Raw genomic sequence first — 17,720 nt, 5'->3', positions numbered from 1 at the left:
GTAACTAACCTCACTCCATCTTTTTATTTTTTTTTCTCTCAATGGGAAGGCAAGAGAATTACCACCAAGGAATCTCTTTAAATAAAATTCTATTATACAAACTTCTTATTGTGTAATTTATTTCTAAATACCACTTGAGGTCAGTTAGGTGAAGATCCTATCATAAATTAAACTCAGTATTAAAACTGTTGATTTGCTCCCTTGTTATACAGAATATTGCATCAGATGAAACATCATATAGACTTGCCACTAAAACCGATTTTTGTTTTGTTTTGTTTTGAGACCCGCACCTAAAACTTCCATCATACATAAATTCCTGGGCTAGGGTTGAATCTGAGCTGTAGCTGCCAGCCTACGGCACAGCCACAGCAAGTTAGGGTCCAAGCCGCATCTGAAACCTATACCATGACTCACGGAAATGCTGGATCTTTAACCCACTGAGCGAGGCCAGGGATCGAACCCACATCCTCATAGATACTAGTCAGGTTTGTTTACACTGAGCTGCAAAGGGAACTCCTAAAACTGATCTTTTTTTTTTGGCCTTTTCTAGGCCACTCCTGCGGCATATGGAGGTTCCCAGGCTAGGGGTCTAATTGGAGCTGTAGCTGCCGCCCTATGCCAGAGCCACAGCAACGCAGGATCCCAGCCGCGTCTGCAACCTACACCACAGCTCACAGCAATGCCAAATACTTAACCCACTGAGCAAGGCCAGGGATACACCATAGCTCACGGCAATGCCAGATCCTTAACCCACTGAGCAAGGCCAGGAATCGAACCCTCAAACTCATCCTAGTCAGATTCGTTAAACACTGCACCACGATGGGAACTCCTAAAACTGATTTTTTAAGAAATTATTAACATTTTCACTTTTGCATCAAATTTTTTGCTTATTTATCATTGCTTCAATTTGTAGCCAGATGCATTTATGCATGTAAACCCCCTCACACCATCTTAAAACCCCAAAAACTTAACTAAATGTCAAGTCTGTTTTCTGTGTGGTTGAATAAGTGTCATTTACTAAGGTCCTTTTTTCTGTCATTCATAAAATGACAACAATGGCCAATTAATCTGTGAGATAGATGTTAGCTCTTCCACATTTAGGTGCCTCCAGACTTCTTTTAATAAAAATGTTTACCTATGATGTTTGACACCAGACTTTTCTCATGGCGTTTTTCATCTCTGAATTCCTTAGCGTATAGATTAAGGGATTAAACATAGGAGCAATGATGGTGTAAAACAGTGCAAATACTTTGTCCTCAGGGAAAGTGGTGGGAGGTCGAAGATAGGCAAAGATCGAAGGTCCAAAAAATAAAACTACCACAGTGATGTGAGCGCCACAGGTGGAGAGGGCTTTGCGCCTTCCTTCAGCTGAGTGATGTCTTAAAGTGAATAATATAACGACATAAGAAAAAAATAAAACCACAAACGTCGTTAAGGTCACCATTCCCGAATTGACAAGCATAATGACACCGGTGATGTAGGTATCGGTACAGGCAGCTTTAAGCAAAGGGAAGATGTCACAAAAATAGTGATCAATTTCACTAGGACCACAGAAGGGCAACTGGATTATCATAGAAAATTGAGGAAAGGAGTGAACGGCTCCACCAGCCCAAGCAGCTAAGACTAGGAAATTGCATCTTGTCCGGTTCATGATACTCATGCAGTGGAGAGGTTTGCAGATGGCAACATAGCGATCAAAGGCCATGACTGTAAGAATTAAGACTTCAATCATCCCAAAGAAATGCATGGAAAAGACCTGAAACATGCAATTACCATAGGAAATGGTTTTTCTTTCCACAGGCAGGTCACCAATTAATTTGGGTGTAACGCTAGAGGTATAGCAGATGTCCATGGAAGATAAGTGGCTGAGGAAATAGTACATAGGTTGCTGAGAAAGAGGACTACATCTAATAGAAATAAGAATCAGAAGGTTTCCTATCAACAGGCCAATATAACAGAATGAGAAAAGCACAAAGCAAAATGTTTGTATGTTCTGGTCAGAAGAAAGTCCCAAAAGAATGAATTCTGAGACATTGCTCTGGCTTTCCATATAATTCATATTGTCATCTATTATAAACAGAGGGCTTAAATATCTGGAAAGAAAAATCATGAATCTGCATTTAAAACTGGCATCATAAATAATAATTTTACTTTTATGAAAAACAACATCCATTCGTAGTAACACTAGTTATCTCTTAGATTTAAGTTCATTTTTTCTCTTATTTTACAAATTTATTGTGAAATAATGTCATCATGGGAAAAATGAAGTTAATTTTCAACATTACCATAGGATATTTAAATGATAGAGAAAATATTTTATTGTTGTTAATTATTTAGATAATGACAAAATTTAATTTATATAATTTTTAAAATATACACATTTTTAAATACATAAGCTTTCTCCATTGGGTCAACTGCACTTCTTCCAGGATGATATGGACAGATTTTCTGTTTTATTTGGGACTGTATCCTCAAGAATGCAAATTTATTGAAATTATATCAACTTGAATTACTTAATTTGTTTAAAAAAGATCACCCTTGCCATGTGAACAAAAAATATAAATTGGATGTTTGAAACTAATAGTTTCGGGAACACTGAAAGTAAAGAAGGTTGAAACTATGCAGCAAAATATAAATTTCAATTGAGTGAATTTGTGAAAAACAATCAACAAATTCATTCATTTCTCCTATTTACAGAAAAACCTTGTATGTAGAATCAATCAAAATTTCTGATGGAAAATGACAAATTAAAGATAATTTGCCTGATCATATTTGAACAATTCATATTTCATAACTTTTTCAAGAATTGTATGAGTTTTATATGCAATAAATATAATAAAATTCAATTAAAAAGTTAATACAGAAAAAGCTCAAAAGGATCTGTTTGTTGCAATAATGGAAGGAAAACTTAAAATTTTCATCTATTGTACAATCTTGAGATATTATTTATACAGAGGTAAAGAGCATATAAAATATAGAGAGTGCTCTCCAGGAGCTATTTTATAAGGTGTTGAGGGGTTACCTGATACCCTGTGGAGATATAAATCCTACAGTACACTTTCAACCAGAGTCTGGTCAGATGTGGGCACCCTATCTGGGGCACCTAAGAGGACTTTATAAAATACAGACTGCTTTTGTAGCAAAGTTACTTGGAAGCCATCATGCACATTGACTTACAAATTCACTGTAAATAGGTAAATTAGTACAGCAGCTGAAAATGCTCAATGCTATGAGAAACCAATTTGATTTTATTTTTATTTTTTATTTCTTTTTATCTCTTTTTTCACCTGCAGCATATGGAAGTTCCTGGGCTAAGGGTTGAATCAGAGCTGCAGCTGTGGTCTATAACACAGGCAAGGCAACACCAGATCCAAGCTGCATCTGCAACCTATGGCGCAAAATGTAGCAATGCCGGATTCTTTATTTTACATTTTATTTTATTTTATTGTCTTTTTTAGGGCCACATCCATGGCATATGGAGCTTTCCAGGCTAGGGGTGCAATCAGAGGTATAGTCGCTGACCTATGCCACACCTGCAGTAACACCAAATCCGAGCCACATCTGCCATCTACACCACAGTTCACAGCAATGCCAGATCCTTAACCCACTGAGTGAGGTCAGGGATCAAACCTGCATCCTCATGGACACTATGCTGGGTTCTTAACCTGCTGAGCTACAATTCCAAATTCTATTTCAAATTAATATTCAACTTTAATTTTAGGAAAAAAAAAAACCCTCAAATTTTTCCTAAGTCAAATGTTGTTATAACACATCTTAACCTCTATTTTTTTTTTTAAAGGAAAGATAACTATCAGGCTCACAGTGTTCAACAGTTCACAGCATCCCAATAGAGTTTAGTAAATTTTGTTTCATTGATCAATTTCCTCCTTGCCTTATTACAGCCAATGCCGATTCCTTGTTTAGGAGAGAGCATAACGTTTACGCCAGTGATACATTCATTTAGCTACAACAAATTGATGCAAAAATAACTATTAGATATGTTAGCGAACAACTTAAACTGAGTGTCCCTTGATATATCCGTACCATCAATTTTCAGTAAAAGAGACGCAGAGCAAGATAATCGAAGTAATTTCTTGGCATAAGAAAGTAAAGTATTGTTAAAACCAGAGGGCAGATATTTCAATTTCCACTCAATTTGTGGCTATTTCCCATGTTTGAAAGCAAAGGAAGATGAGGTGTCATGGAGGGTAACAGTGAGAGAGAGTCTTCTGAGTCCTAATCTCAAAAAAAAAAAAAATATGCAAGGTGACAGACTACCAGATCACCTAATGTGTCTTTATGAATAATTACAGGGATATATCTTACAATTAATATAAATATGACAAGAAATAATTTGCAAAACTCCAGTCTCATACAGAGTTCCAAACCATACATTTTATTTCACTTTTTGTATTTTTTGAAGGAACAGTTTCTGAAATTGCCAGGCACAGATTTATAACTAAGTCCAATGAAGAAAGGAAGAAAACTTTAAAAATATTACACATACATTTATGAGGACAATCAGGAAATTTTTTAATTTTGACAATATGTTAGTGAAAAGAAATAAAATTAGGAGTTCTCGTTGTGGCTCAGCAGAAACAAATCTGACTAGCATCCATGAGGACGGAGGTTCAATCCTTTTCCTCGCTCAGTGGGTTAAGGATCTGGCACTGCCCTGAGCTGTGGTGTAGGTCACAGACACAGCTTGGATCTGATGTGGCTGTGGCTGTGGTGTACGCCAGTGGCTACAGTTCTGATTCGACCCCTAGCCTGGGAACCTCCATATGCTGCAGGTGCGGCCCTTAGCAAAGACAAAATAAAATAAAATTAAATTACTCTAAGAGACTGGTTGTCCTAGGGTATTTCTTAGTGCTAATCACTAAATTGATGTTTTTAAAGTATTAAAAGTAATACTTTAAAAATATAGTTAAATTATCACTTTTATTTCTTTGGTAGCATTGCACAAAAATCCTGCATTCTTTTTAGACTATGCTAGCAAAATAATAAGAGAAATTGCTCTTATAGTTAAAGTAGGATTTCTAGCATATGTTCAATTTTCTTACAGGTGCATTAGATCATAGCCTGCTATAAACTTACCTTAATTGAATCAGATGGATCTAGTCCATTTTAGGATGGCAAGGCTTTTGAAAGTTAGAAAATTACTCATCATTCGATACGTGCAAGCATAAACTGGGCTATTCCTTGATAAGGACATGAAGGAAAATATAAAAGCATCAAAATAGGGTTCAATACAATTAGGTACAATACAAAATAGGGTTCAAAACTGCAACTTGAAGATGTTATAACTTAAACTCATCTGTTTTTTTCTGAAACTGGAATTCTGCCTGTGCATAATGTACAACTAAAACTAAAGTTAGTTAAGAATGTTAGAGTAATCAAATCATCCTATGGTACATGAGAAAATACAGTCTTAAGAATTAAGCTAAAGAGAATAAATTTAAATGGTGTATAAGTACACTAAAGCACAGTTGGTAAAATATTCTTCAGAAAAGTGTCATGGTTAACACACTAATTCACAGCCCATCAGATACAAGGGGCTGTAAGATTAATTTTAGGTTCAGTTACGAAGAATTTCCTCCTAAGATGCTCACTTTGTTCATTCTTCCCAGTATTTAAATCCGAAATAAAAAGGAGTGATTTATAAACCAATTATCCAAAGACAGGTAGGATACTCATCTAAAATTATTCTGAAAATCAACATGTCTTCGAAATTTTTAAATGTTTGCATGGGGAGTGGGACATAAGAACCAGTGGATCTCCCAACTCAATAAATAAATACATACACACATAAATAAATAAATAAATAAATATTTTGATTTTCTCACAAAAGCAAACATACATTTTCAGCCCTGGGAGTCACTTATTTTACACTGATGCCTAAAAGAAATTTAGTTCAGAAGAGAATATGACTTATATACAACACAAGAATTAATAAGCCTTTGAATAGTCTAATAAATTACATTCCCAGAAGCATTTCTAAACAGAGCTTCACCGAAAGCCTCTTCACTGTTGTCCACGGTAATGTCCCTGAGGTCGTGGGCACTGCCTGACAACAGCCTTCTCCCCATCCTTGCGTTAGCCTGGCTTAGTCACCGCTTCTCTGGAGACCCCACAAGGCTCTCTAGTCAGACAGATAGTTCAGGAAATGCCTGCCCTGCTCTCAACTTGCTTTCTGAAGGAAAAGAGGGGAAATCATGCAGCATAGAATAGTGTAAGTTAGATATGGGGAAAATATGAGACGAGAAAAGATAAAGAGAACCAAAGCGGGCAGCTAAAATTCAAATATGAATCTTTATGCAGAGTAACCTTCATGGGGAGATTACATCCTTCTACATAATAAAATCAGTGACCTGCAATCACAGGACGGGAACCAGGTTAATTTTTGGCAGGAACGAACTTTCACAGAATTGATGGTCCAGGAATGGAAGCAGCAGAAAAGAGGAAAGAATAGACAGTCTTTTTTTTTTTTTTTAAGTTTTATTTTTCATGTTATTTTTTTTGTCTTTTTGTTTTTTTAGGGCCACACCCACGGCACTTGGTTGAATCAGAGCTGTAGTTGCTGGCCTAAACCACGGCACAGCAACGCAGGATCCGAGCCATATCTATGACCTACACCACAGCTCATGGCAACACCGGATCCTTAATCCACCGAGTAAGGCCAGGGATCGAACCCGAAACCTCATAGTTCCTAGTCGGATTCGTTTCCGCTGCGCCACTGTGGGAACTCTGCCAGTCTGTTTTTTATACACATTTCAAAGAAGAAACTATTTATGACCTAAAATATCAGGGGAAATAAGCGCTAACTGAACAGTATAACTTTTATTCTTTTACCATTTTTTAATAGTTATTTTCCCAATACAATTTTTTTCCTACTGTACAGCATGGTGACCCAATTACACATACATGTACACATTCTATTTTCGTACATTATCATGCTCCATCATAGGTGACTAGACATAGTTCCCAGTGCTACACAGCAGGATCTCATTGCTATTCCATTCCAAAGGCAATACTTTGCATCTATTAACTCCAAGCTCCCTTCACCTTGGCAACCACAAGTCTATTCTGCAAGTCCATGATTTTCTTTTCCGTGGAAAAGTTCATTTGTGCCTCATATTAGATTCTAGATATAAGTAATATCATATGGTATTTGTCTTTCTCTTTCTGACTTACTTCACTCAGTAAGAGAGTCTCTAGTTCCATGCATGTTGCTGCAAATGACATTATTCTGGATTTTTTATGGCTGATAGTATTCCATTGTGTATATATACCAGGTCTTCCTAATCCAATCATCTGTCGATGGACATTTGGGTGGTTTCCATGCCTTGACTGTTGTGAACAGAGCTGCAATGAACATGTGGGTGTATGTGTCTTTTGTTTTTATCCATGCCACTTCCTTTCTGCAGGTCATATACATTCAGCCCCAAATGTTCAGCCTGAAGTTCAGGTAACCAATCCCTTCTTTCATACTCAAATCCACATACTCGAATATATAAGACTTAAGAAAATCAATGTTTAGAATGTTTATCATTCTAAAACACATTTTAACAACACTTTATTCAGATTATTTCATGCTTCAGTTTTATTATATAATTTCATCTCGCCATAACAAATAGAATTACCTCTATTGTGCTAAGAACTTGAGCCTCTAGAAGTTAACATGACTAGCACACAGAGTTGTTAAACAGCACCAACAAAGGTTGTGTGCCTTCTGTGAGTGAAAGAAACAGGTTTTGATCCATTTAATAATTACTTCTAGGTTTTGACAGTTAAGTAAACTTTCGAAAATGAGATACTAGAACTTCAGAATGAAGGGGCATCGCAACCCAGTGTTCTACTGGTTGATGGTTTCAACATCATTTAGCCCAATGTTGATCAAGCCTCACTCGAGCTCACTTGTGTCAATACAGAGAAGGACATAGGTGGTCACCTCTCTACCCATCACAGACACACACCTATCAAAGGTTACTGATTAGAAATACATTCAAGTGCCTCATTTACAAGCCTTATTCCTGAGTTTGTCACAAGTCGTCTGAAATTGTTCTGCTGAGAGTTGGTTTTGTTCTATACCCCTCTTTTTTTCTAGAATTCCCTGCTAATTTTTCTTATTTCATGGATTATATGAATTCATTTGTAAGATTTGCCTCTAATCTTTCCTTTGGGCCACCTCCACGATACTAAGGTTCTTCGAGCCTAATGTTTTAAATAACATGACTCTGCAATTTAAGTGTTCATTAGCAGGTGTATTATTTATTAATAAAATATAGGTATACAGGCATTTAAATTTCCAGTAAATTCTTATAGTAATAGACAAAATTTCTTTTTTTGTTTTGTCTTTTTAGGGCTGCACCCATGGTATAAGGAGGTTCCCAGGCTAGGGGCAAATCAAAGCTGCAGCTGCTGGCCTACACCACAGCCACAGCAACGCCAGATCCAAGCACCATGTGCGACCTACACCACAGCTCACAGCAACGCTGGATCCTTGACCCACTGAATGAGGCCAGGAATCAAACCCACATCCTCATGGATCCTAGTCAGGTGTGTTAACTGCTGAACCATGATAAGAACTCCTGGAATACTTCTTTAATAAAATTTAGTAATGATTACTTTTAAAGTTGCCAATAAATTCATATATAAATAGATGGCATTTCTTAAGTTATACTTACCACCATTAATATGTATTAAATATTATCTGTTTGCATTCATGTATTAAGCAAAATATCTTAACAAGTACTATACATTTACATGACATGTATTTTCTGAAGATATTAGGCATCTGTAGACTGGAGAGTGAATCCTAGGAAGAGCACCTAACAGATAGGTAACTAATTTTAATTCGACATGGACTTCTTTGTGAGCTCACTTGTATAATATATTACTATATAGTATAGTCATACTTTTTGCCGGTAAAAACCTTGTGATCCTTTGAGAAAAGAAAACATGTGATAATAAAAAGTGTTTTTTTGTTTGGTTGTTTTTGTTGGAGAGCATTCTTTCTGAAGGGACTGCATATTTCCTTGATCCATCCTATGATCCTCCATACACTTCCCCCCATATTATACACAGGCAGAAAAATCATCACACACACAGGCACAAAAATACATATTATATATTTTAAAAATGTAATCCATATATATATATATATATATATATATATATACATACAATTCTAATACTAATATAAACCTAATATATCTGTGTGTGTGTGTTTACTATCTTAATATTGTGATTTGTGTGTGTGTGTGTGCTTTTCATGGCCGCACTAGTGGCATATGGAGGTTCCCAGGCTAGGGTTCCAATTGGAGCTACAGCTGCTGTTGTATGCCACAGCCACAGCAACAACGGATCTGAGCTGCATCTGTGACCCACACCACAATTCACAGCAATGCCAGATCCTTAACCCTCTAAGCGAGGCAAGGGATCTAACCCACAACCTCATGGTTCCTAGTCGGATTTGTTTCACTGCATCATGACAGGAACTCCTGATAATTATGAGCTTAAACCAGATGAAACAGAACTATGAGTAAATAACTAGTCAGAGATAATTGTTTATGGAATTGACAGAATGTTTCCACTGATATTCCAGAAGTTTACATGGCTTCAGGAGTAAAAAAAGTTACTAGTCAAATGTGTGAAAATTCTGAGTAGAAATAGTGAAAGAAGGATTCCTGATAATAAAGACAAACACTGCTGCATCTATGGTTATTCCTGGCTTTTGCCATGGTTGCAGGGCAGAAATAACTTCATGCAGAGAACTGTATGGAAGCAATGTTGTCCTTCTGTTGAGAAAAGGCAAGCCTTTTGGCCGAGAGAAATGTCTATACAAATGGGAACCATGAACCAGAGCTCAAATAGGCTATGTGAGTCAAAGGACATGGGGGTAAACAATATTTAAAATAGAGGTACTTCCTCACTGCATAACATTAATTAAAAGGTATTATAGCAGACCGAGAGTCTTATGAATTCCATTCCCTTCCCCACAGTTACATGGGGATTAAGTTAAATTTTTAGCCTTTCTGATATTACTTATTTCATTATTAATATATAATTGTTAATGACATAAAGGTAAATTCTAGCTTCGTGAGTGCAATGTATACAGTCAAATAAAAAGGGAATACAATGTCTTTGAATTTAACGCTGTAACTGCTTAATTCTATCAATCTGTAGTTCTAGAAAACAGAGAGATACAAAGCAAGATAAAGATATAGCATATACTCTTTGTCTCAGTCAAACAGATAAAATGCATTTCATAAGTGGAAACACAAGTGCAGGGCATAAGGTTATTTGACATGCAGTAAATGTACAGCTGAAAAGTAATAAAAAGAACAGAGAAGTAATCATCAATATTTCCGACCTGCACAAGGATCTCCAAAATATTTCTGAATAAGTTCTGAAATATGAATTAAATGTAAGATGTGGACCTTAAAGTGTAGGGAGGGAGCATTATAGTCCGAGGGTATGAAGAAAAAACTCATAGAGGTAACAGAATTTAAGGTGTGTTTAGAGACTATGAGGGGCCCAGTGCAGCTGGATGGAACATCTAGGGAATCAAGGGGAAAAAGGTAAAGAACGAAAAGAAGTAACTAACACGAGTTTCTGGTACCCACAGCCCCTGCAAAAACTCACACGTTTAGCCCAATTATTATTACATCTTTATGAAGGATAATATCACCTAATTTCACAGATATTTCAAAATGGAAACTAACGTAATTAAAGCCGATTGCCAAGACAAAGACATAAAAACTTACAAAGCCAGTAGTCACCCAGGTTTCCTGACCCCAGAGCCTGTCATTGTAACATCATACTTTCTTTCCATGAGGTGACTTCTGAGATTAGCTAGTTATACCCAGACCAGTTTTGGAAGATTTCAATGGACAGGTGAGAAGGCTGGATTTTGTAACAAGGCAAATAGGGTTCCCTAGCAATTTTTGGAGAGGCCTATAAGATCTGAAGCGTACTTTAGAAGGATATTTCTTGCCTTCCTCAAATTCAGGTGTCTCACTTGGAACTAGTTGGACCCTTTAAAGAGCATATTGCATTCGCAATCATAGTACCTTGATTCTGTGGCTAATATAGAGTCAGAGTTCATTTAGTCCAACTCCCCAAAGAAGGCTTAGATGCTTTCTATAATACATCACACGACAAATGTCCTAGGGACTGGGCTTCAAGAGCACAATGAATATTACCTTATGTACTTTAAACCCAATGTGCCACTTTGGACCATACCTTCCGCATAGCAATTTTCATCTCCACGTTTCGCAGGGTATAGATGAGAGGATTCAGCATGGGGGCAATCACAGTGTAAAACACAGAGATTTCCTTATCCTTGTTCTCACTACCTGCAGGTAAAACATAAGTATAGATGCAGGGCACAAAGAATAACACTACAACTGTTATGTGAGAACTACAAGTCGAGAGAGCTTTGCGTCGCCCTGCAGAGGTGTGTGTTCTAAGATTATATAATATGACTATGTAAGAAGCTGCTAAGACAAGAAATATGACAACCGCCACCATCCCTGAATTTGCAATCACTAGGATACTCACAACATGAATATCCCTGCACACCAGTTTCAAAAGAGGCTTCACATCACATATGTAGTGATCTATCTGATTAGGACCACAGAAAGGTAATTTGAGAACCATGAGAAGGAGAGCAATAGCGTGCCAAAACCCCACAACCCAGGCCATTATGATTAGCATGTTACACCTCTGCCTATTCACGATGACCAGGTAGTGCAGGGGCTTGACGATGGCAACATAGCGGTCAAAAGCCATGGACACCAAGATGAATATTTCCACACCTGCCAGCAAGTGGGCAGTGAAGAGCTGGGTCATGCAGTTGTTGTAGGAAATGTTTTTTCTCGCTGCAGCTAAGTCTCTGATGAGCCTGGGGACCACAGTAGAGGTGTAGCAGAGGTCCATGAGGGAAAGGTGGCCGAGAAAGTAGTACATTGGTTGTTGGATTAGATGGCTGCATGTGATTGTGAGTAAGATGATGAAATTCCCCATTAAGACAGCCAGGTAACAGAGCAGGAACAAGAAAAATAACAATAGCTCTATTGTCTTATTTCCCCAGAGCCCCATGAAAACAAATTCTGTGACATTGTTCTGATTTTCCATGAGGCTGAGTTGAGTTCAGAATATACAACAGAAGCTCAATTCATCTGAAATGATATAGAACATAATACATCTTCAACAGCACTTTTTACAAGTTTTGGAATGTTACACATTGAACAAAGATATAGGTTGTAGAAGATTTATTATAGGCTAACTGCATTACTTTTTTAGATTAAGGACATGATATTTAATGAAAGCATATTTTATGTGTGGAAGTTTGTAAACATTTTGCAGGCATTTAACTCCAGCAACACACCACGACGTTCTATTCTGATACTCATTTTAGATTTTTGAAAACAAACAAACAAAAAAATAGTTTCAGTTATTTACACTAAATCATTAAGATTCAAATTGCAGTTTAAGATGAACCTGACTCTGATACTAGATTTCATGCTCTTGGGAATTATGCAACAGCAATCACTGACCAAATGAAATTCCAGCTCTTGTCCACCTCTATAAAGGATATTGGTCATTCTCTACCCCTGACTTTAGCTACCTCTAACTAAGCAAGTCTATCCCCTTCTATACCATGTATAAAGTTCCACACATGAACATTCCATACATTCAGTATTTTATTATTGAAACAAAAAAATCATTTTTTAATCGTAGCAGAGCATACACCCAAATTAGTTAAAAACAGTTTCAGTGACTCTCCTTGGCATGTAGGGTCAAGATTCAGAACAGGGAAAGGCTGGGGATAGAAAACTTAATCACCGTGCTGGGCATCTGAGCACAGAAAGACAGGTTATTGTGATATAAAAGCTTTACATTTATCCTGATTCTAACACACATTTTAGACATTGCTATTGATATCTTATAAACACTTTAGAGAGCTAGTTGCTTTCTGTTGGCATTGGAAAAATTCAATGTGCTTAAAGAAAGACCTACTTATTTAAACATACATTTAGAACAGTACCACCTTTTGTGATGTAGTTTATCCAGGAGCAGAGTGGACATGTTAGAGCATCACCTTTTACTCACAACCAAATGTCCTCCACAACAAAACCATGGTTTGCCTCAAAGACTGTTAATTTCAAAGAGTTTTTTTTGTTGTTATTGTTCCTCTCTTTACACCTGTGGCATATGGACGTTCCCACTAGGAGTTGAATGAGAGCTGAAGCTGCAAGCCTATACCACCGCTTGCAGCAACACTGGATCCTTGACTCACTGAGGGAGGTCAGAGATTGAACCCACATCCTCATGGACATTGTGTCGAGTTCTTAATCTGCTGAGCCACAGTGGGAATACCCAATGAGTTTTTTTTAATGATACCATTGGGGAATGATAGAAAGTATTGGACAGATCCCTCACCTAATGATCATGAAGATGAGCATCTAGTCTCTTATGTCCTGTTAGTTTTGTTGTTGTTGTTGTTTTAAGCACCGAGCAGGTCATCCTTTCTGAGCCTCCTTCTTCCACTGGTAACTGAAAGTAATACTGCTGGATCTATTTCCCTTATTCCAAAAGCAAAAAATGAAATTCATGCAATTAATATCCAATATAAAGGGCTTATGATTCTTTTTTTTTCTTTTATCTTTTTGTCTTTTCTTGGGCCGCTCCCGCGGCATATGGAGGTTCTCAGGCTAGGGGTCGAATCAGAGCATGGCCGCCGGCCTACGCCAGAGCCACAGCAACACAGGATCCGAGCCGTGTCTCCAACCTACACCACAGCTCACGGCAACGCCCGATCCTTAACCCACTGAGCAAGGGCAGGGATCGAAGCCGCAACCTCATGGTTCCTAGTCGGATTTGTTAACCACTGCGCCATGACAGGAACTCCCTTCTTTTTATATAAATTGAGAATATCCACACCTAGTCTGTCTTTATATGGAAGATCCTGACACATGATATAAACAAAATTAAGGACAAAATTTCATTAAATTTATAGTTTGAACTGTAGAAAAACTGGAGAATCAAAACTGCAGAAAGTGCAGAGTTCCCATTGTGGCTCAGTGGAAACGAATCTGACTAGCATCCATGAGGATGCAGGTTCAATACCTGGCCTCACTCAATGGGTTAAGTATCCGGCATTGTCATGAACTGTGGTGTAGGTTACAGATGCAGCTCTGATCCCGAATTGCTGTGGCTGTGGTTTAGGCCGTCAGCCACAGCTCTGATTCGACCCCTAGCCTGGGAACCTCCATATGCTGCAGGAGCGGCCTTAGAAAAGGCAAAAAGACCAAAAAAAAAAAAAAAACAATGCTCTTTTACATAGGACATCAATTGAGCAAATAATTTTTTTACAATTCATCAATGATGTGTGCATCAATTGTTCATTAGTTCATTCTTTTTCATTGCTGAGGAAGATTTAATTATTTGTGTATGCCAGAATTCATCCTTTTTATTAATGTGCCCTTGGGTTATTTTAGATTCTTGGCTATTATGTACAAAACTTCTGTGAACATTATAGCACAAACACTTGAGCGCATGTTATTTCTCCTGGATAAACAGAAGTGAAATTTTTGGAATATATGGAGAGTGTATATTTAATTTATGCCAATAACCATCTGGAATATTATGTAAAGTGAATCATTTTACATCCCCATCAGCAATTAAAACAGTACCCACAAGCAGACATGTAACCACACACTGCTACTCACTTGTTTATTCTACCATAATGTCTTTCCTAGATATTAGAGTATAGTCCTAATTAATATCCCAGTATCCTCCCTAAATGCTTAAAACGGCATTCAGAATTATCTTGTTAAACAATGCCATATCATGCCACAAATACTGAAATATTTTCTCACATCATGCAGATAAAATCACAAAAGTCCTATAAATTACACTTTTCATTATAATTTTGGAGTATATCATCTTCGAGTATTTTCTCTGTTATTTCTTTTCTTTTCTTTTTTAAATTTTCTTTTTCTTTTTTCTTCTTTTTTTCTGTTTCCCCAGTACATAATTTTTTTTTCTACTGTACAGCATGGTGACCCAGTTACACATACATGTATACATTCTTTTTTCTGACATTATCATGCTCCATCACAAGTGACTACACATAGTTCCCAGTGCTACACAGCAGGATCTCTGGACAAAACTTTCCTTAAAAAAGACACGTGCACCCGCATGTTTATTGCAGCACTATTCACAAGGGTTTGGATTTTTATTATATTTTTATATTGAATTGGGTTTGTAATATTGACATTTTCACTGAGAGATCATTTATTATATAAGGATTTGTCTCCAGTGTAGTAGACAGTCCAATAGCATCTCTGATCTCTATCCATCACATGCTAGTAAAAATACCCATCTCCCATCACCATGATTTTGAGAAAAATTAATACCTATACATTGTCAAGCATACTCTGTGAGCAAAATGTTCCCTTGCCGAGAACCCTAAATTTTGTCATAGTTGACAAAAGTCAACTAATCACATGAACTTTCCTTGACCATCCTATTCTAAATATAAACATTTTTAAGCAGCATGGCCATCATCTCATTCTTCAAATGTCTTGCTTTGTGTAAGTTCATAGTACTTTTAAAATCCCTGAAATATTAAATAACTGTCTCTCTTTTTTTTTCAATCTTTACTATACCATAAATTTCACAGGACAGTGAATGTTGTTTTTTTCTTTACTGTCATATTTTCAACTTCTAGGATAATGATTAACAATGAGAAGGTGGTAGAATTTCCCTGTTTCACGTTCCTTTGATATATATATATATATATATATATACACACACACACATGTTTTCTCTAATAAACCTGAATTTCAATTTTAGATGCTAAATTTTCTTATCTACTTTTCTTATGCAAAATCCTGCCTGAGGCTTTAAAAATACAAGTTTTACATTTACTTCCTTTCAGAATCTAAATGAATTTAGATAGAATATATTTGTAATAAAAATCCAAACCCTTGTTATTATTGAAGTCTTAAGCTACTTTTAAGAAGTGTATCCTTTTCCAAAAATGTTCATGAAGACAATATGCAAAAAAGAGTAGAGAAAAACTATCTCTATATCTCTAAATATAAAGTATTAAAGACTCTCCTTTGGAGTATAAATATTCTTTTAATGCAAATACTTCATGATCTATAACAGCATTCAATTTAATGTTAAGAATAATACTTCTTCCCTGACCCAGAAGCTCCATATGCCACAGAATAACTAAAAAAAAAAAAGAAAAAAAAAACCTTCTCAATTAAAAAAAATTTTGCCCACAGAAAATATCATATTATATATTTATTAATGATATCTGTACAGCTTACTTGGGTAAGTTGTAGAGGATTTGAGGACATCAATATGTGGCTCAATAAAATATGTACTTGTATAATAAATTGAATAAAATTTAAAATATTTTAAATACAGCCAAGAGAAGTTGATCTTTTTTGACCGACTTTATTTTTTAGAGAAATTTTAAGTTTATGGAAAATTGTGTAAAAAATACAGACAAAAAGTATAGACAGTTCCCATGTACCCACTCTCCCTCACAATTTCCCAGTATCAGACATCTTGCATTAGTGTGGTGCATTTGTTACAACTGATCATTAAGATTGCTATATTTTTAATAAAGAATATAGTTTATATTAGAGTTTACCCTTCTGTTGTATAGTTTTGTGAGTATGACAAGTGCACTATGTGATTTACCAACCATTAGAATATCAAACACAAATGTTTTCCTTCCCTAAAATTGCTCTGTGCTCCCCCTCTTCATCTCATTACTCTTCTTTCTGAATTCCTGTCAACTAATTTTTTTTAGTCTTCCCATAGTTTTTTTCTTTCTTTTCAAGAAAGGAAATTGATATTCTTATCTACGATATAAATAACTCTATCTCAAGCCTAAATAATCTCTGGTTATCTCATTCATTGCTCAAGTGTATTAATATATTGAAATTCTCTAACATCAACAGCTCACACTCTATTTTCAGCCCACACAAATACATCACTTTTAATGTGGATCATATATGCTACACTCATTATAACCCAATATTATTTTAAAAATATAATTGGTATAATTCAAGAGAAACCTTAATACTCCTCCCAAGTTAGAAGACATCAAATTAGGAACATAAAGTACATTTTATTAAATATACCATACTTACTAAAAACCTCGCAGTGAAACCTTTCTTATGATCAAAGGACTACAACAGAAGGGTGAATTTCCACCTGAGAAGAAATGATTTAGGTAAAGGAATGGTAAGAATTTGGAGTACGAAACCAAGAATTGGAAGGAGAAACGCTAGATTACATACTGTCTCTTACTTTATGAAGCTTCTACAATTATTTGAACCTGACACTAATTAGGAAGAAAGTTTATGTTGAAGGTTCTTGAACTTATACAATGAAACAGAATTATTTAATCCATGCAAATGTTAGGGATACATAAAAGTTACCAGGTTGTGTATTTAAGCATATAGGGCCAGGGTATCTAGGAGTGAAAAAACAACAGAAAGCAGCATGAAGAAGGAAAGATGACACTCTAGGTGAAAACTGCACAGATACTAGGCAGGTAAGAGAGACAGATATACAATGTCTGAGGTAATGGTCCTTATGACCTGTTTATTACTATTGCTGTCTCTTCCTCTACACTAAATTGACTCAGTGCATATGTTCCAATTGCTAAGACAGAATTGTAT

At 36.3% G+C, this 17,720-nt stretch overlaps 2 protein-coding genes across 2 annotated transcripts; both read right to left on the bottom strand.

The window, feature by feature from the left end:
- Window positions 1-1,135: 1,135 nt before the first annotated feature.
- Window positions 1,136-2,050, bottom strand: LOC125124483 (olfactory receptor 4P4-like). Its single transcript, XM_047774593.1, has one exon. It carries the CDS (start codon window positions 2,048-2,050, stop codon window positions 1,136-1,138), a length of 915 nt encoding a protein of 304 aa, XP_047630549.1.
- Window positions 2,051-10,521: 8,471 nt separating this feature from the next.
- LOC125124482 (olfactory receptor 4P4-like) lies at window positions 10,522-12,141 on the bottom strand. The gene is given in 3 exon segments (XM_047774592.1): window positions 10,522-10,561; window positions 11,208-11,229; window positions 11,232-12,141. Coding segments are annotated over 3 exon segments (972 nt in total).
- Window positions 12,142-17,720: the final 5,579 nt, after the last annotated feature.

The sequence above is a fragment of the Phacochoerus africanus genome, chromosome 4 (genome assembly GCF_016906955.1).
Source record: "Phacochoerus africanus isolate WHEZ1 chromosome 4, ROS_Pafr_v1, whole genome shotgun sequence".
Lineage (NCBI taxonomy): Eukaryota > Metazoa > Chordata > Mammalia > Artiodactyla > Suidae > Phacochoerus > Phacochoerus africanus.
This window is presented reverse-complemented; position numbering and strand designations above follow the sequence as displayed.

Excerpts from the sequence above, each read along its gene's own strand:
- LOC125124483 (XM_047774593.1), bottom strand. The coding sequence starts at position 2,050 with ATGGAAAGCCAGAGCAATGTCTCAGAATTCATTCTTTTGGGACTTTCT.